Below are 21,260 nucleotides of genomic sequence, written 5' to 3'. Positions count from 1 at the left end.
TCATTTCAAGCTTCTTTGAGGTTACAATTGTTACAACAGATTACAATTGTTTTGACATTTTTTCTTCCCTTTGGATCGAAATGATGCACTCAGGTTTATTTGCATGTTATGATTCACTGAATAATATACTTGCCTTCCCTGTTGTGCCGCTTTGTGAGCTTGATTCAAGTCAGCAGTTTCCTGTTCTGGTTGAACGCGGATGGTTGTTTCGGGAAGTTGCATGCACTGACTTTGCCTAATATCAGGCTTTCACAAATGATGGTGTCCTGTGCCACTGAGAAAGATACGTCTCTTCCTGAAGTTGACTAAGCGTTTAGCTGCGCTTTTAAAAGACTGCACTACACGCTGCACATCACAGATCGTGCTGGTGTGGTATACGGGGTGATAAGTGTTAAAAAATATTTTTTAAAACTTGCTTCTGGCAGAAAGCGTGATTCTAGTCACTGAGAACGAATATTCGAAAGGGTGGACATTACTAGCATGAGAAATGAAAACATATATTCAACTTATTGCCAAAAAATTTACGGATTACTTTAGTTATTCAAAATTTCAAATTGTACCCGGTGAGCTCGCAAGACGTATTCACTCGAAAACATTGTCCAGGATGACAACAGTTCAATTTCTTATTGCGCTAAGTGTTGGATAACATAGATGAGCGTTCCAATTAGTTTTGTGCTTAAATGCTCAAAAGTGCGTCTTCTTAAAAGAGTAATTGGAACAATAGTCATGTTTTCCAGAGAGGTTTATGGTGCGTATTTTCATCCTAGTCTGGTTCTGGAAATTCATTCCAAGTGGATACGAGTTGCAAAATGACCAGTTACGATTACTATTTTGCAGTATGTGCTGTCATGAAATTTACTAGAGTAAATTAGTGATATTCTTTTGTTTGTTGAAGTTGTTTGATTGATTTGCAGTTTGATTTCTTGTGCAGGTAACGTCCGCTTCTAGGAATAATCCAGTTCAAGAAATAGGACTATGTAAGCTGCGACTGTAAACTTTTTGAAAATACTAGGAAACTCTAAATTTAACACCCAGTATACGTGCTCGTTTTTTTCTTCCCTTGTCTTTCTTTCTCACTCTCTAACTTAAAAGCGACATAATAAAGCAGACGTGCGCAAGCCGACCGTGCCAGGTGGAAGTGGCGCCGGGTTTGTTCGAAGTATACAGGTCTTTGCTGCTGTGCCTTTTCTAGTCAGCCTGGTCTGTTTTGTAATGCACAGCACGAAAAATCGTGGCCTTCTTGTGAGCTCCGTCGCACATTATAGTAACTCATCGCAATGGTGCTTGACAGCCAACAGTGGCGGAAACAAATAAATTGGAGTAGGCTTTGAACAACATTTTCAACAGACCAACGGTCCCCAATCTACTTAAGGAGGAAGTTGTCAAGAGCCGCTGTTGATGGCGACTGGTTGCACGTTTTCTTTGCAGGGCTGCATATCTGCATAATCATTGTTGTGCTTAGCAGAATCCCTTCCGCAGTAAATCAATTCACAGAACACCGTGTACCGTTTCTGTCAGAAAAATTTATTCGTGTTCCACGAGCGTCCTACTACTTGCTGCAGGTATGGAGATATCCATAGTATAGTGCATTTTTGCAGCTTGTATGAAAAGACAAGTTTGCCATGAAAGGGATTTGGTGTTCTAGAGTGAAGTTCTCCTTCACCCAGAGTGAACATATCGCTCGTTCTGTAGAGGCAAAAAGTAAAAATTGACGTAAACACAACGTGTAAAATGCGCTTGTACATTTTTAGAAATTTAGAATGATTTTGGAAGTTTTTAAGCCTGGATACATGTAACAGATGATTAGGTTCATTTATTTTCAGCTTACTGCTAGTATCTGATGAGAGCTTAAGCACGTTTAGGTAAGAAAACCCTAACATGTATAGGTTAACATAACCCTTAATAGTCATAAAAACTTGAACATGACATCGTAGAAATAGGAGAAACGTGGCTAACAAGGGACATTCATGATCACGAAATAGGTACGCCAAGTTGCGCAATCTTACGAAAAGACACGTTTACATGTGGTCCTGGCGTCGTAATTTAAAAGGGCGACCGAATATCCTTCAAAGCACTTCTAGATGTTAAAACGCGCAGAAGCAATTTTTTCGCAACTGTCTCTTGGGTCCACGTGTCATCATTGTTGACTGTGATAAGCGCAGCCCCTCACACACCAATGACGTCATTTCTTCACTTTGTAACTATAAGTAGCGCCATGTGTCGAGTACCAAATATTTCTTTTTGGTGTTTTTAATATGCCAGAAATTGATTGGAATTTTTTTTACTTTCAATTTCTTGGACACTTCAATTTTCTGTGACACCGTGTGGAGCAGTGCGAAGCGGAACAGGAGACACATAAAAAAATCGAAGACAAGCACCTGCTACCAACTGAAAGTTTATTGTCTGATACAAGGTGTTATTCAGGAAAAAGCAGCAGAACAACGACATAAAAATAATTCCGTTCTTTTTTTTCTATATAACACACCTTGTAGCAAAAAAAAATTCAGAAGTGCGTGTGCTCATTTTCTGTTGTGTTGCTTGTATCGCTTCCAATTGCACCACACCGTCTAATGGAAAACCAACTAGCCTTAACCCTCACCCTTCCAATTTTCTGTGATGTAATCCCCAATTTTAACTTACATCAGATAGGGACTATGGCCCAGTGTGTACATTGATTAATGTCCCACATCCTTGATTTTATTTTCCTTAGTGACCATTTCCCACATGAGACTACAAAAATGGAAATCATGCCAATCATACAAGTAATGTCGAACTACCAGCTTATCTTCTGCACAGTATCGATGGATGATGCGATATTTAATCGACAAACATCGCTATGGTATCACGATTTCAGCCATGCTGACGATACAAGCATAACGGACTGTCCTTCTTCTTAACACGGATTTTTCTTACCACTTTCGAAAAACTTATGGACTGATATTTGAATGGTGCGGAGTTGATTTACAGCCATTCCGACTTCATGCTCAAAAATGTGTACCCATAAAAAACGAGAACATCAACCCCGTTAATAATTTGTGACGTTATACATAAGAAGCAAAAACAAAACACTTAAAAAAAATGGCTAAACAGGAAGAAACCAAGTGGAACTAGAACCGGAGCCACGGTATATGTGGGGTGTAAATTAAAGGATGCTACATCTGATTACGTTGCAAAGTTTCTTCCCAAAGGTTAGCAAAGCAGCTCAAATAAATTGTGAAGGTACCTTAATCCCAAGAAATATGTGACTAATATACGCGTTCCTCACGTACGCTCTTGTGAACTATTTCAATGATAACCTCCTACTAGTCTTCACCGTAAATTACGGAATACATACCGTTCATGGAACAGTTCCCGCATACTCCAATAAAACTGCTAACACTCACAGAGCGAGGCGGGCTTGCTTACATGTAAAAATTTGTACAAAGACGGTCACTGGTCCTGACATCATGTCAATATCTTTCTTAAGAGGTATGCAGAGTAACTCTCTACTGTTGTATACGCTTTATTAAATCACGAAAGGCATGCATTGCTTTCACAGAGGGTAAAAAACGCAAAACGTAATACCGCTACCTAATATCCTTACCTAATTCTGTATGCTAATCCTCTGAACATTCAATATTAAAACGCCTTACTACATACCTGGATAAACAACGTGCCCTGCCTCCTACCCAGCATGGTTTCCACAAGGGCCTTTCAACATTTAGCGATCTTTTAGAATAATGACGCAATAAGGTGCACGCCATTGATCAGCAGAACCAACCTAATCTGACTTTTTAGATTTCTCTAAAGCATGAGACCACCTTTCACATCAGAAAATAATAAGAAAATTGCAGCTAATACAAAAGGATAGACAGTTGGGCGAGTTGGTACGGTAACATGATTTTGGCTTCCAGCGCGAAGTGAAACAGGGACACAGAAAGGAGCAGACAGGACGAGCGCTAGTACCACTGTGCACCAACAAGGAACAGATCTGCGCTTTCAGTTAGAAACTGCAATTCATGGTTTTAAGAAGGAAGTCATGGTACTTGTAAAGCGAGCAGCGAAGGGACCATTTCCAACTGTGTGGTCTCTTTCTTTACTAGATTAAAAGATTACTTTAGTAACGGCACACAAGTTGTGCGAATAGGTTACACTGCATTGACATTAATACCGGTCACGTCAGAGCCAACGGAAGGTAGTGTTCTAGCCGCTACATTAGTTACAAAATTTATTAATAAAACTCACTTTCGGGACCTCACTCAGTGATTTATCCAGACGTTATTACATTTGCAGACCAGCTAACTCTAAAAAAAAGCTTGGAATGCGAGTGCTGGTAGTATAAAGACTGATAAATTTCTCAATTTAGGTAAATGGGTTTACTTCGCGGTACCTCACAAAAGTTTCATGTCGCTCTTTTAATACGCTAATTACAACTGTCATTTCAGCCAAGTAAGAAATGAAAATATTGGGGTGTAACAATTTCAAACAATCATAGACGGGATACTCTCATGAAATATATTACTTGCACAGACCGGAAACGACTGTTTTCATTGAAAATGTAATTTTGGATTGCACCATCACATACCAAACAACACTCATGCATATATAGCCCTAATGCGATCCGTATTTGAATATGCTAGCGCCGTCTTTTGTTTTTCTTTGACCTTGAAACAGGTGAGCTAAATAGAATAACGATAATGAAAAACAATAAGGTTCATTTTCGGTAGGACTACACTTACAGACTCAACATCACATCTACCTGACCACGCCGGCATCATTAGGCTACAAAACGGAACCAAACATTCACGACTAAAATAGATGTTTCAGCTACTTCATAACGCATTAAAAATCGACACCTCCATAATAGTGTCTTAGTTGTATGCAAGACCAACACGCCATAAGCATTATCGTGCACTACTCAAATACTCTTATGACATTAGCTGCTTAAAATTTTAATTTTTTCTTCTCGCAGTTATTGACTGCAACTCACTGAGTCCCACCCACTCTTGCTGACGAATCATCACTGAGCATGTTTGCTACAATGATTGGAAATGAGGTGCTCCCTTTACATGTAATATGACTGCCTTCTTAGAACCATGACGTGTAGTTTCTAACTTAAAGCGCAAATCTTTCTGTTCATAGTGCACAGTTGTATTGCATCACCATTATTTTTCTCACTTATTTTTCTTGTCGCCTCTCTTTGTAAAAAAATAAGTGACACTTGTATCTTGTATGCTTAGTGTTTCATTTACAGTTTCTTTTACTGAGTTGTGCACGTTTTGTGTTGTTCGAGCTACAGAGTGTTGTTGTCTTTTTTTAAGTTTTCTCATATTCCACAGACAGTGATACTTGATTGGCATAATTTTAAAAAGGTGTTGTTATTTTTATTTGGTCTAATACGATTGAATGTTATCTTTTATTATGTTAAATCAACATGTATAAACACATTCTTTATGTTCCTTCTATCCTACAATCTTTGATGACATTGGCACTATTCGTAAGTAAAGAAATAATAAATAAATAAATAAATAAATACCTAAATAAATAAATATTCGTTAAACAAGTAAAGGTACTCACGAACGAGATACGTCGCATTGGTACTGAAATGTCATAAAAATAAACCAAACAGAAGGAAGCGTAACATGTATTGCTTCCTTGTGGTAGCACCCCCCCCCCCCCCCCAAGCCTACCAATACCGGGAAAATAATTATCGGGTTTTATGTGCGAAAACAACGACGTGATTAGGGAGCACGCCGTAGTTAAAGGCTCTGGAAAGTTGGACCACCTGCGGTTCTTTAACGCGCACCTAAATCTATATACACGGGTGATTTCGCAAGTAGCCCTCATGGAAATGCCGCTGCCATGGCCGGGATTCGATGCCGCTACCTCGTGCTTAGCAGCAGTCTTTCGGCGACTATTACATATAACTACCCGATAAATCAGATGATTTATCGGGTAGCTAATAAAACTCGATGCTGGATGACTGCAGAAACTCTGAGGGCAAACACTTTCGAACAGTAAATGTGTTCGCCATAAATATGCACGCGGAGGGCTAAAAGAAGCGCGAGACACCATGTACCATGTATTGATGAAAAATTATTCCCTTGCCTATGTGATGATTCTGATAGTGTGCAAAATTTACAGAAGTATTCTGATGGCTTGTGATAGCCAAGTTCTCCATCAGTGATTTATAGTTCCAGTCAGCGCACACTGGAAGCGGTTGTGAGCTGGTAGGCTCGGGCACCAAGCAGTTGTACGAGCTGGACTGTGGAAGCGTAGCACTGAGGACGCACAGTTTGGTAACACTTTCCGGCGGCATGCAAGCAATAACATGATAAAGTCTTTGTGTCTGCAACAACATTATGACAACAGCAAACTGGGGTACTCGCCTGGGCTAGTCGGATATGGCAATTGGTTGCCAGAAATTCGGCAGGTGCAGGGTTAGCAATGAAACATACCGTGGTATTTCATCCGTGTGCATTTGTGGGATGGGTGATCTTTTGCAGGTTAACCATCCGAAAGCCAACACATTTTATGGCATTAGCCGGAGAATAAACAAGGGATGCCAGAAATAAGTTGCAGTGATATCCACTAAGTATAGAGAGCATAGGAGAGCGAGGTTAGTGCCAGCTGATTCGAGCTCTTCTTTTTCCATACCTTGCTTGTCTTCGGAAGCAAAACTGCTTAGTCTTCGTTTTCGGAGGCTGGCACTTCGTCTGCTGCTCATTGAATGGCAACTGCGACCGGCTGCTACATATTGTATTGTATGAGTTTGTGCCGCTGGTGGACAAATGGGCATTGGGAGGTGAAGAGGAGGTTGAAGTGTGTCGGCGATCGGTAGATGGTGTTACCATGGCTACTGAGGTACAAACTTGTAACTATATATTTTAAGTACATATATTGTCTCTCCATAGCATTTTGGTGCACGTGCGGGGTACTCTCGCCACAAGCTGGCACTGGATCTTCGCAGTGGGCGTCACATCGGTTCTGCTCTTATGGTTACTGACGCTACCTCCGCCTCCCACACACCAGCGGAAATAGTGTTAACCCAGCTACGTCACCCCGGAATATTCATCGGCACTGGCAAGGTCGATGCTGAACGCTGGCCGACGTCGTATGAACGTGTCGGTAAGCACGGCAACAGGGATGCCGCATTTTTGCTGGCCAACGTGATGTTTTACTTGGGAGGAACCGCGAAGGTATGGTTCGAGACGCATGCAGCCGACATTAGAAGCTGGGACTCCTCTTAAGGAAAAGCTACGTGATCTTTTCGGAAGACCTGTGGGACGCTAAATGGAGGCCAAACAAGAGCTAGTGTCTCGTACCCAGGCATGAACCGAATCGTACGTCGCGTATATTCAAGAGGTTCTAGCTCTCTGCCGTAAGGCGGACATCACCATGCTGGAGGCCGATATGGTTGGACACATCTTGAAAGGCACCGCAGACGAAGAGTTCAACCTCCTGCTTTGCAGGAACTGCTCAACGGTTGAGTCCATCATTAAGAAATGCCGGAATATTGAGCAAGCGAAGAGCAAACGCACCTTACAACGCTTCGAGCGTCTTCCGAATACAGCTGCCACTTCCTCCTGCAACAACCCTCCGGCTTCACATCAGTCTTTAACGCCAAGCTTGACACAGGTCGTCCGTTACGAACTTCGGGCGATGGCTCCAAGTTTTCATGGCCCCCATACGCATGACAACATGACCATCTCGCCAATTCAAGCTGTTGTCTGCCAAGAAATTGCAAACATGGATATCCAGTCTGCCGTCCGGCCACGTCAATCCCTACCACTGCTGTCATTATACCATATCGAATCCATATCGGAACCACTCTGAGCGGCGAACATCGGATGACAAGCCAATTTGTTTTGCTTGCTCCCGAGTTGGTCACATCTCCGGCCGCTCTTGCAGTATCCACTGGTACTCCTCGCCTCGACAATATACTGATCGCCGCTTCGTCCAAGACCCTCCAGCTCTGTCGCCCCCTGTCTTAACCATACCATGCCGACCCTCCCTCTCGGGGACACACCACTAGCCGCTCGCCCTCGCCGCAACGCCGTCAGTCGCGTTCGCCTACACCTCGACGTCTCTCGTCCCCGTCCTACACGGGCCGCTTCTCGGGAAACTAAGCAATGCAGCCCCCGGAGGTGAGGCTGCATTGACGACTCGCACTGCAAAACCTCTGCTGACCCCCGCTTCTCAACCGAACCTCGTTGAAATTTTTGTTCATGATGTACCAGTTCGAGCCCTCATGAATACTGGCGCTCATGTGTCGGTTATGCGGTTAGATCTTCGTAGCCGTCTTTTTAAAATTCTGACACCTGCCGAGTCGCCAGCCGTCCCAGTAGCTAATGACAGTACAACAGCCGTGACGGGAATGTGCGCCACCCGTGTTACCGTCCCCGGCCGTCCAGTGTTAGTACTGTTCACTGTACTGGCCGAGTGTCCCCACGAAATAATTCTTGAAATCGACTTTCTGACTACCCTTTCAGTACTGATTGACTGTGCAACCGGCACGCTTCACCTTGAACTGCCCCGTTATTTTGCCGACCCGACTTCGTCCGACTTCGTTGTATGGAATTTGTTCGATTGCAACCTGGTGCTGTGACTTAAGTCCTCACGTCGTCTTCTCCACCACTTCTAGATGGTCCTTACGTGGTGACCCCAACTTCGTGACGTCCTCGTGGCCCGTCTAATAGCTCTACCAAGCTCAAATCAAGATTTGGTTCGTGTCGGCAAGTGCTTTCTGAGGCTGTATCTCTGGATGTGCTTTCCCCTTAGGAAGGCTGTGGACCAGCTGCTGATACGCCCGAACCAGGCTTCGACACTGCTGCAGTTTCTGCCCCTCCTACTTCACGCAACCACAAGTTTGCACCAACGATAGCCACTGATTTACGACCTGCTTATGCCGACGCCATTCGCCGCATTTTGATCTCCTAAGAAGACCTTTAATTTCGCAATTGCCCGCTAGGTCGAACTCTTGCCGTCACACGTCCAATCAACACTGGTGACGCTCCTCCTATATACCGGAGGCCCTACCGCGTGTCGGCGTCTGAACGCCAGGTGATCCAAACGGACTTGTACAAAATGGTCTCCAAAGATATCATGGAGTATTCCTGCGTTCCGTGGGCGTCACCTGTCGTTTTGGTTAAAAAGAAGGACAATACCTGCAGATTTTGTATCGGTTATCGTCCCCTCAATAAGATTGCCAAAAAGCACGTGTATCCGCTTCCGCGTACTGATGACGCGCTGGACTGCTTACATGGTGCCAGTTGTTTTTCGTCGATTGATGTGCGCTCTGGCTACTGGCAAATCGCCGTGGCAAATCGCAATCAACGAGATCGCAGAAAGACCGCCTTCATCACCCCAGATGGTCTCTACCGATTTAAAGTGATGCTTTTCGGACTATGTAATGCCCCTGCTACCTTGGAGAGCATGATTGACTCTCTTCTGCGCGGATTCAAATCAACCACATGCCTCTGCTACGTTGATGACGTCATTGTTTTTTCACTGACACTTGAGAGCCACGTCCACCGACTCTCCGCTATCTGCTGTTTTTCGACTAGCTGGCCTACAACTCAATTCAGCAAAATGCAATTTCGGCCACCACCCAATACGAGTACTTGGTCACTTAGTTGACGCTGCTGGCATGTAGCCTGATCTTGATGAATTCATGCCGTTGGTGAGTTTCCTCTTCCGCGTTCTCCTACCGATGTCTGAAGTTTCCTATGGCTGTGTTCCCATTTTCGGCGATTTATCCAGAACTCTCCGGAAATCGATCATCATCTCACACAACTCCTGAAAAAGGACACCGGTTTTCGTTGGGCACACGACCAGGCTGTAGCTTTTTTAACGCTCATCAGCCGCCGTATCAATCCACCCATGTTGGGTCATCTTGATCTGCATGCCTACACAGAAGTTCGCGCTGATGCCCGCGGCCACGGCATTGGCGCTATCTTGTCCCAACGAGAGCGGGATACCAATCGCGTGATCGCCTATGCTAGTCGTCTTTTTTCAGCACCACAGGGCAACTGCTCTATAACAGAATGTGAATGCTTGGTCCATGTTTGGTTCATTGCTAAGTTCGTCCCTTACCAGTTCAGTCGGGATTTCACCGTCGTGGCAGATCATCATGCCTTACGTTGGAAATCCTCACTCAGATACCCGACAGGCTGTCTTGGCCGCTGGGCTTTACGCCTGAAAGAGTACACCTTTTCCGTGTCCTACAAATCTGGGCGGCTATATAAGGACTCCGACTGCCTCTCCCGCTATACTGTCGACCCTCCCGATGGCACCGAAACCGATAAAGATACCTGTGTTTTGTCGATCTCCGACTTCTGACGCGTCGCCGACGAGCAGCGTCATGACCCATGTTCGCGATCTGTCATCAAACACCTTACCTCGGAACAACAGGACGTTTCGCTTCGTATGTTTGTTCTCCAGAAGGGGACCTTATATCGACGCAATATGAATCCACATGGCGCTGAGCTGCTTCTAGTCGTTCCCCGGCATCTGGTCTCGACAATTCTCTAGCAGCTACACGATGTGCCCACGGCTGGTCATTTGGGTGTTTCCCGTACGTAAGACCGTGCGCGCAAGCGATTTTTCTGATCTGGGCTATATCGCTCTGTTCGATGCTGCGTCGCTGTCTGCGAACTTCGCGAACGCCGGAAGAAGCCTCCATTGTCTCCCGTTGGACACTTTCAGCCTATAGGTATCCCCAGTGAGTCATTTCCCCGAATCGGCCTCGACCTCCTTGGCCCATTTCCAACTTCGTCCTCGGGCGACAAGTGGGTGACCGTTGCGACGGACTATACCATGCGTTATGCCATAACACGGGCCGTCACTACGAGCTGCGCCACTGATGGGACTGATTTTTTTCCTTCATGAAGTGATCTTACATCGAGGTACCCCACGTCAGCTACTGATTGATAGAGGCCGCTGTTTTCGTTCTAAGGTTGTCGACAACCTTCTTCGCTCTTGCTTCACGTCCCACAAGTTCACGATGGCTTACCACCCACAGACAAATGGGCTTACCGAGCGTCTCAGCCATACACTCACGGGCATGCTCTCCATGTAGATTTCTTATGATCAACAGGATTGGGACTGCACGTTACCCTTCGCTTACGTTTGGATACAATTCGTCGGGTCACGATATTGCTGGTTATTTTTCGTTCTATCTACTATATGGCCGTGTCCCATCTCCTGCCTCTTGACTGCCTGCTTCCTTCCGATGCCAACACTAGCATGTTATATGCTCACAAAGCCATTGTTCGCGCAGTTGCAACACGTCGCATTGCCCGTGACCATCTTCTGGTGCCTCAGACTATCCAAAAGCACAGTTACGGCAGTCGTCATCGGAGCATTCATTTCAGCCCTGGGTCACTTGTCCTGCTTTAGTTATCCTCCCTTCGCGTCGGCCTTTGCGAAAAACTGCTGCCACGATAGCTTTGGCCATACCGAGTTGTTCGGCAAGTCACCAACCTCACATTTTAGATATGACCTGTGACTTCGACGTTTTCTACCCCACCAAGAACAGATATCGTGCACGTTTCGCGACTAAAGCCCCATAATTCGCACACTGATTCGATACCCTAAGAAGCATCTATACGATGCTTCTGCCACCGTGGACTAATGTCACCTACGAGTTTGTGCCGCTGTCGACAAATGGACGTTGGGAGGTGAGGACGAGGTTGAAGTGTCTCGATGATCAATAGATGGTGTTACCCTGGCTACGGAGCTACAACCTTGTAAGTGTACGTATTGTAAATACATATATTTTCTCCCCGTAACAATCTTTTGGTAATTTTGGCATGTTATGAGCCATCTGGTTTGATGCTTGAGCACAATTTGCTGCGACCACCTTCACCGCATTTGAACATGTCATTTCCGTTCGTAGTAGGCGCAGGAAATCAGCTAGTGCATAGCTTGATTCGCAGTAGCAAAAGCACTCGGCGTGAAAACCAATAGCCTTTTCCGTGCCCTCTCCATATAGCGAGTTATTCCAAGAAAGAGGGGTTAAAAACAATAGCAGTTGTACACAGATACCATGCTCCTTACTGATAGTAAACGGATGTTGCGATGATGAGGGAATGCAAGAGGAATAGGTTTGACCGTGAACAGGTAGCCTTTAACTTTCCATCAATACACTCAGGTGAAAGTTCCTCAAATCTACTCACGCGTCCTTTAGTCACCACTGAAACCGCATTGGTAACTTGTCGCCCCGCCAAACGTCCATATGGTAGAGAAGCTGTGCGTTGCTGGGAAGCAGCAGTCCCCGGTTATTCTATCGGCAGTGGAAGCATAGCAGAGTAGCCAGACTTCTAATGAATGCCTCTATGAGTTCAGGAAATGATGGATCAGTCCCAGAGTGGGCAGCAGCTTGAAATCCGAGATCGCGGTTCAGGGAGTTAGGACATTCCGCTTTTTGTGAACGCTGTGAACTCCGCGTCTAAGTTTGGCATCCTTTTCCATATTAACGAGCATTTACCGGGGTCCCTGCACACACCCACGCGCTGTGACAAATCAAGTGACAATCCTGGCATGCTGACCATCATTTCTCGCGCGTTGCGCCTGTACAGTTTACTGAGCAACATAGATTCACATCTTCAGCTAATACAACACAAACATGATGGCCCGGTTTATGGCATTAGGTGCTTAAACCATGTCAACAATTATTGATTACAGATAGATGAATATGTCTTGTAATAACCTAGCTGATAAGCAATAAAAAAGTCGCAGGCCTGGAACGCATACCCAGCCCAATCGCAGCATAAGCTCGAGGAGCGACTGCATAGCAGCTTCTTCTTCGGCAGCACGCTCTAAAGAGTCTTCGCGGCGATGTCGCTTTCATCCGTTTTCACGAGAATGATCTGAGGTGTCCCGCTGGCGTCGACGGTGAGCTATAGCTTGTGCAGTTCTCTGCACAGCGGTATGCTTAGCCCCACGTCGCCTACAATTAGCTTCTTCAGCAGCACCTTATACCTTGGGAGAAGGTGCCATAAAGTGTACCGAAGAGTAAACACAGGTATTGAGGGTACGCAGCGCACATGTCACACCTCTTGACCCTCAGCACGATACTATGCTGTTGTTGTTGATGATGATCATTTTATCGGGATCGCTTTTCATACGAAGCGGTGAGATAAAGGCACTTAGCCTGCTCGAGATAACTCACATGCAATCATCATCATCATCATTAGCCTGGTTACGCCCACTGCAGGGCAAAGGCCTCTCCCATACTTCTCCAAATACCCTGCTCATGTGCTATTTGTGGCCATGTTGTCCCTGCAAACTTCTTAATCTCATCCGCCCACCTAACCCTCTGCCGCCCCCCGCTACGCTTCCCTTTCCTTGGAATCCAGTCCGTAACCCTTAATGACCATCGGTTATCTTCCCTCCTCATTACATGTCCTGCCCATGGCCGTTTATTTTTCTTGATTTCAACTCAGATGGGTGAGGGAACAAACGCGCGTTAACGACATCTTAGTTGAAATCAAGAAAAAGAAATGGGCATGGGCAGGACATGTAATGAGGAGGGAAGATAACCGATGGTCATTAAGGGTTACCGACTGGATTCCGAGGGAAGGGAAGCGTAGCAGGGGGCGACAGAAAGTTAGGTGGGCAGATGAGATTAGGAAGTTTGGAGGATCAACATGGCCACAATTAGCACATGACCGGGGTAGTTGGAGGAGTATGGGAGAGGCCTTTGCCCTGCAGTGGGCGTAATCAGGCTGATGATGATGATGATGATGATGGTCATTAACTCGCGTTTGTTCCCTCACCCAATCTGCTCTTTTCTTATCCCTTAACGTTACACCCATCATTCTTCTTTCCATAGCTCGTTGCGTCGTCCTCAATTTAAGTAGAACCGTTTTCGTAAGCCTCCAGATTTCTGCCCCGTAGGTGAGTACTGGTAAGACACAGCTATTATACACTTAGCTCTTGAGGGATAATGGCAAGCTGCTGATCATGATCTGAGAATGCCTTCCCAACGCACCCCAGCCCATTCTTATTCTTCTGATTATTTCTGCCTCATGATCCGGATCCGCCGTCACTACCTGCCCTAAGTAGATGTATTCCCTTACCACTTCCAGTGCCTCGCTACCTGTTGTAAATAGCTGTTCTCTTCCGAGACTGTTAAACATTACTTTAGTTTTCTGCAGATTAATTTTTAGACTCAGCCTTCGGCTTTGCCTCTCCAGGTCAGTGAGCATGCATTGCAGTTTGTCCCCTGAGTTACTAAGCAAGGCAATATCATCAGCGAATCGCAAGTTACTAAGGTATTCTCCATTAACTTTTATCCCCAATTCTTCCCAATACAGGTCTCTGAATACCTCCTGTAAACACGCTGTGAATAGCATTGGATAGATCGTATCTTCCTGCCTGACGCCTTTCTTTATTGGGATTTCGTTGCTTTCTTTATGGAGGACTACGGTGGCTGTTCAGCCGCAATAGATATCTTTCAGTATTTTTACATACGGCTCGTCTACACCCTGATTCCGTCATGCCTCCATGACTCCATGGTGCAGCGGTGGCGTAGAGGTAGAACACCCGCCTCGCGTGCAAGAGGTCCGTGGTTCGAATCCCGATGCCGCGCAATTTTTCAGCGGATGAAAAAAATATCCGTGTGTTGATAAAATTGCGTAAACAGGCCTGGAGTGTGGCCTGATCCCGGTGACCAGAACCGGTGACGCACTCCCTCACCAGAGCATGATTGGCCACCCTGGTGCAGTACTTGGCCACAACCTCCTATATGAACACAACAATCACATGCAATATGCAACGGCTACATGCCAATGCTACATATCAGGACACCTGGGAGAATACAACGCAACTGCAATGAAAACTTTGCACACGTCAACGCTACGCGGCTGGCATGTGGCATCACGTGATGAGCAGCACAATTTGATGGTGTTTATAATTATTTATTGGCATCGTCATTGAAAGGGAGCAGTCACCTAGCCCGCTTGATCTAATGAGGTATGGTATATATGTTTTTCATTCTGGAATGGCTGCACACGTCGCATTAACCTTTTTCTTCACAAGACAGTACGCCCATTTGCTGGACAATCTGCCATGGTGATTGGGGCCACATACTTGATAGGAAACACAAGCTACCTTGTAGTGCAACCTATGCAACTGCTACGAGTCGTGACAAACAGTAACCTAGCCTGCTCATTTAATCAGGTGCGCCATACGTGTTTCATAGCGCAGCTGATAAGTTGCTGCTCCTGCGGCGAGCGTCAGTGCCGGCGTTACTTAGCGAACGGCGTATGATCAAAGAGCGAACACGGAGCTCCGTGCTAGATAAAATACGCGAGCAAGAAAGGGGAGAAGAGGGTTCAGAGGAATGAATAGGCGAAAAGCAGAGGAGGGTATGACGATAGCGTAGGAAGAAAAGCTCAGAGCGACGACGATTGCGACAGTCGCGCACGTCGTGTCGGAGGTCTGCCGGCGATGGCAGCTGTGGATCGGGCCCATGTGTCATCCACGCTCTGGATCTCGGTATCTCTTGATTAGCGAAGCAGTCGCGCCATATTCCGCTCGTTTTCAACGTGCCCCACAAGACAGGTGGGCCCGCGTCCGCCAATATATCACGTAATGAAAACACGTATAGGGGTGCGCTGGAGTTTACAATGAGAGAGTATGGTATTCTTGGTCGATTTTTTTATTCTAGCATTTTTTATACGTCTCCTTCTAATCCGCTTCTATTTATAATCTTCTTTTCTTTCCTCAAGACAATACAACCATTTGTCGGGCAATCCCCGCATTCGGTAGGACCCTAACGATAGCTGCGACCGATACCGGCTCGGGCGGCGGCGGACAACATCTCTAGCCGAAATGGCTATTGGAAGTAGCCCATACCAGCTTACGCTGCAAAATGAAGTGCTAATATACGAACTGTATTTGCACATGATGCAGTTTAACGAAAGGGAATAAGGTAAGTGATAGGGTTATATCTTCTGGTTATGTGCTGTTGGCGTGATAAGCTACCGCTTGTGCCCGCAAAGCACACCCTCAAAAAAGAAATATATGCACGTTCGCCGAACGCACCCGCAGTTTTCCATTAACTGCAGCGATCTCAGGACGCCCTTCATACACCACTGATATGCTGTTCTTCCTTGGATACGGTGCAAGAATGAGGCGGAAAATGGAGCAGAAGGGTAAGGCGAACGCGTGAAGAGAACAGCATAATGCCACGCAAGAACGGCTGTGTGGCGACGATGGCTACGAGACGGGCCCAGAGTCGTGCGCATCGTCTGTATGGAAACAAAGCGCGGCAAGGGCGGAGTCCTGTCCACGGCGGCTGCATGTAAATCACGCCCACTCGACACCCACGCGCTGCCTCGCGCTATCTCCAGATTAGCGAGGCAGTCTCGCCAAATTTCGCTCGGTTCGGAGCTGGCCGCTAGAAACAGGTTGTCTGCGCCACTCAATACATCTCGAAATTAAAACACGTATAGAGCTGCGCTCAAATTTCACATTATTGAGCACCTCAATCGTCACTGAATTATTTCATTGCTAAATAACATGGTCCTCGTCCATAGCTGCCGCGAAGGGAAAATATAGGAAACCGACGTGTTCTGGCTTTTGGAAACAATTTCTTACTCCATGCCATGACGCAGGACTGCTATTGTTGAGAGACATTTTCCCGTTTCATTCGTGCGTCTACGCCCTAACAAAAATGAACTACTTGCGCGCCCTCGTGGGTGCTGCGGCTGCTCTGCAGAACCTGCTTGCAAAACAAGGAACATCCCCGCCGTTCCGTAGCTGTTATTTCAACACTTCTCAGCCAGCACGCACCGATCGAATGCTTTTATCGTCAATGTACGCTTTAGGTTAAGCAGAAAATAAAAGCTAGTTGTCCCTGTCGAAAGTGCCACCCTCTACTTATAATTACAGCCGTGATCTGCAAGAAAAGCTGAGACGTCAAGATTTCATCTCAAAACAAGCGACACAAAGACACATTTCGGCCAGGTATTCTTAGAGTAAGATATTATATCTTATGGAATATTATTTGGAAAACATCGTTCTGGCTCTTGCGCAAAATATTTTTGAAATTGTCGATTGGTTCACATGTACGCGCAGTCACTTCTTCTACGCGAAATGATGTACGCGCATACTGTCTAAGGGCTAGTTGAGTTTCGCACGAGAAAGAATGCGTGGTTTCTAGGCGTAATGGGTATACAATGTGGCTGTTGGGCAGGGCAACCGAGGCCCGATCTCAGCATGCGATCTACTCATTTAAATCGAAGCTTTCTCACGTAACTGTCTCGTACAAAATTATTGATCGTGGCTGTTCTTTGCTGCTGCTTTTATGCCGAACAGGGGTGGTGTAACGTAAAAGTATTCTCATCTTCTTGTATTCGAATCTTGCCGCGTGAAATTTACGTATCTGGAGAAGTTAGCATTGGACACTGACACGCAGCAGCGTTTCAGCAGTCCAATTAAACCCTATATTCGATTGTATGAGGTCGCTTTTGTTTACTTTCAAAGTAAATACCATTGCCGATCTTGACAGGTTCTTCTTATTTTATTGGCTGAGAAAAGCCGAGGAACACCCAGAACTGTAAATGATGTTGGTAGGGTGGAGCTAGCACAATGAAAGGAGATAGCTGGGTGAGCAGGGTGGTACCGGCGTCTACGATTGGCCAGCTTACTCTTGCTTATCTTGAGGTTCGCGGTTGAAAATCGCGGCTGCAAACAACGGACAGTTAAAAATGCAACAATAGGAATGTTGTTGAGGAAACGTTGTTGGGGCGGTGTCATATACGTGTTAAATACGTTTGAGAAAGTTATACTATCAATTTTGTTATAGTACACAAACCGGGTTGTATTCTGCATTCCGAACAAAATATTCAGTTGTATTAGACATAACAATTCATCTTTTATGCGTACACTTTCCTTGGACGTTGTGAGCTTTCGTGGTTTTGTGACACCGCCTGACAGCCAGGAGAGATGGACGTAGCCCGAAAACTTCGCAGCAATATCGGAGGGCTAACGACGAAAAACGCTTCGAACTGAAAATAATTAGGTTACGATGTTGGGCGCACTTTGAATTGGCACTATATTGTGCTGCCTATAACCTAAAACCCGCAAAGGCCGGACAAATCGACGGCATGTCGACGGATCTCTTAGGCATGTAGGGCCCTCTTGGCTGTACTTGTCGGCGATAAGGTAGCCTCGCTGCCTGCGGGATTATCTGACTAAGGTATGTCGAATGCTCTGTTGGGACAGGCTAAATTTTGAATCCTCCATTTCTTCTATTTTTTTTTTTTTACTTCTAACGATGGTGTGCCTGACTTCGACCTCCTCCAGTACACAAGATCTGGCGGCTTGGTGTGATGCCTGACACGGGCAAAAGATGCCGAGAGCGAGTGGGGCTGTGCTAATACAGGTACCACCAAGTTCGGAAGGCCGACTAAACTTCGAGACAGACACCTCTCACCAGAACAGGATTTGGCCTCCCTGGGGTAGTATTATGCCACCCCCTCCATCATGGTTCCTACAATTAACCCATGGCCCTCAGTTCGCAGCAGCTGCGGAGCATCTGACCAAGGCGGTGGTCAGACCTGCAACCCTACACCTGGACAGGACGCCAATGGGAACTGACCCTGGCAACTATTGACAGGCGAACTCTGTTGAGTGAGGTTACCTTAGCAGGACTCTTTGAGGAACTATCAAATATTGTTTGGGCCTTAGCCAGATTAGAGGAACTGGTGAGGTTATACAGTGCTGGCTAACGGCCATGTCCTCTGTTATAGAGGCTTCGCAGATGCGAAGCAATATGGGGTAAGATTCCTACTCCAGAATGACAAAGCGCGCAACATTCACGAATTCTACAGCATTAATGAGAGGGTAGCAACAGATGTAATCAAACTTAATAAGATGTATAGATTAAAGGTAGTATAAGCCTACGCTCCAACATCTAGTCGGGATGATGATAAAGTAGATCACATTTATGAAGATGTTGAGTTAGCGATGAGAAAAGTGCAAACTCATTATACTGTAGTAATGCGCCACTTCGATGAAAAGTGGGGAATAAGCAGGCTGGTGAACAGGCAATTTGCAACTACGGCGTCGATTCTAGTGACGCTAGAGGAGAAATTGTGGTAGAATTCGAAAAAGTAATAGGCTGAGAATAATGAACACCGTTTTCAACAAGAAGCATAGCAACAGAAAGTGAACCTGGAAAAGCCCTAATGGTGAAACCAAAGATGAAACTGATTTCATACTTTCTGCTGATCCCAGCATAGTCCAGGATGTAGAAGTGATAGACAGGGTAAAGTGCAGTGATCATAGGTTAGTGAGGGCTAGTATCCACCTCAATTTGAGGAGGAAAAGCGGAAACTTGGTCAAAGAGAAAGAGGCCAATCTAGAGGCAGTGAGGGTGAAACAGACACATTCATGCTGGTGGCTGGACACGAATATGCAGCCTTAGAATAGAGAGATGAAGATGAAATAGAGGGGATGAATGAAAGCCTAACTAGGCTGGCTTCAGAGGCAGCATATGAAGTGGGAGGCAAGACACCAAGGCAACCAGTAGGCACGCTCTCCCAAGTAACAAAGGACCTAATAAAGAAACTACAATAAATGAAAGTGTCCAACTCAAGAGATAACATACAATTTGCGGAGCTGTCAAAACTGATCAAGGTGAAATAAGTGATATTCGAAGTTATAACGTGACAAATACTCATGAAGCTGTAAGAAATGAACGCAGTCTAAAATCAGTGCGAAGTAAATTTGGCATATGACAAACCAAGATGTAGGCACTGAAACATAAGCAGGGTAATGTTATCAGCAATCACGAAGGTATAGTAACAGCCGCGGAAGAATTCTGTACTGACCTGTGCAGTACCCAGAGGACTCAGGGTGACTCCATTCGAAACAGTAATCAACAGGATACAGAAACACCTCCTATAATTAGCTATGAGGTCAGAACGGTCATGCAAGAGATGAAGCGAAGAAGAGCGGCAGGAGAAGAGGGAATAACAGTACACCTAATCGTAGATGGAGGAGACATAATGCTTGGAAAACTGGTGGCTCTCTATACGACGTGTCTATCGATTGCAAGGGTCCCAGCAAACTGGCAGAATGCAAATATTATACCAATCCACAAAAATGCAGACATTAAAGAACAGAAAAATTAAAGGCCCAATAGGTTATTCCGAGTATTGTATGAGATATTCACCAACATTATCTCTAATGGAGCAAGGGCGACGATGGACTTTAGCCAACCAAAGGAACAGGCAGGTTTCAGGAAGGGATACTTTACAATGGATCACATCCATGTCATCAATCAGGTTATGGAGAAATCCGTAGATTACAATCAGGCTCTCTATATGGCTTTCATATATTACGAAAGGACACTTGATTCCGTAGAGATGCCAGTAACCATAAAGGCATTACGTAATCATATAGTACAGACCGCCTACGTAAACATCCTGGAGAACATATATAGAGGTTCCACAGCTACCTTATGTCTCTACAAGAAAAGTAGGAAGGTACCTATAAAGAAAGGGCAAAAACAAGAAAGGGGCTGACAGATGGAATAGCACACTGTGGTATAAAGTTTGTAAACAGGGATGAAGTTCCTCAGACAGGCTGGCCAACGTTTCGATAGGAGGACCTATCTTCGTCAAAGGCCTTTGACAAAGATAGGTCCTCCTATCGAAACGTTGGCCAGCCTGTCTGAGGCACTTCATCCCTGTTTACAAACTTTATATAAAGAAAGGGGTAAGACAAGGAGACGCTATCTCTGCACTGCCTGTTTCGATGAAATATTCAAGCTAATAAACTGTGAAGGCTTAGCGGTAAGGATCGACGGCGAATACCTCAGCAACCTTCTGTTTGCCCATCACATACTTCTATTCAGCAACATTGCACACAAGTTAAAACAAATGATTGAAGACCTTGACAGAGACAGTGTAAGAGTGGGGCTAAAGATTTTTATGCAGAAGAGAAAGGTAATGATGAGTAACCGGGCAAGCAAATGGGAGTTCAGGATCGCCAGTCAGCCTCTAGAGGCTGTGGTGTACTGTTTTACCTGTTTCAATTAATCACAAGAAATCATGAGGATGAGAAGGAAATTCATAGAGGAATGAAAATCGTTTGGCTCATATACGGCAGACATTGTCAGCTCCTGACTGGAAGCTTACCATTATGATTGAAAAGGCAGATGTGCAATCAGGTATTTTACCGGTGATGACACATCGGACAGAGACTTCGAGACTGACAAAGATGTTTGAGAACAAGTTATTGACCGCACAAAGAGAGATGGA

The 21,260-nt window shown here is 45.4% G+C and overlaps 1 protein-coding gene across 5 annotated transcripts in view; it reads right to left on the bottom strand.

The window, feature by feature from the left end:
• Positions 1 to 21,260, bottom strand: part of LOC129385417 (japanin-like) — a 107,801-nt gene that overhangs the window by 35,043 nt on the left and 51,498 nt on the right. For 3 of the 5 annotated variants that reach the window (XM_072284031.1, XM_072284034.1, XM_072284035.1), the window contains one exon: positions 1,504 to 1,686. The exons of the other annotated variants lie outside the window; for them this stretch is intronic. In XM_072284031.1, coding sequence (XP_072140132.1) covers positions 1,550 to 1,686 — 137 coding nt within the window. In that variant the 3' untranslated portion in view covers positions 1,504 to 1,549. Of the gene's footprint in view, positions 1 to 1,503; positions 1,687 to 21,260 lie in introns of those variants that run through there. 5 annotated transcript variants of the gene reach the window in all.

The sequence above is a fragment of the Dermacentor andersoni genome, chromosome 8, assembly GCF_023375885.2.
Source record: "Dermacentor andersoni chromosome 8, qqDerAnde1_hic_scaffold, whole genome shotgun sequence".
Classification (NCBI taxonomy): domain Eukaryota; kingdom Metazoa; phylum Arthropoda; class Arachnida; order Ixodida; family Ixodidae; genus Dermacentor; species Dermacentor andersoni.
This window is presented reverse-complemented; position numbering and strand designations above follow the sequence as displayed.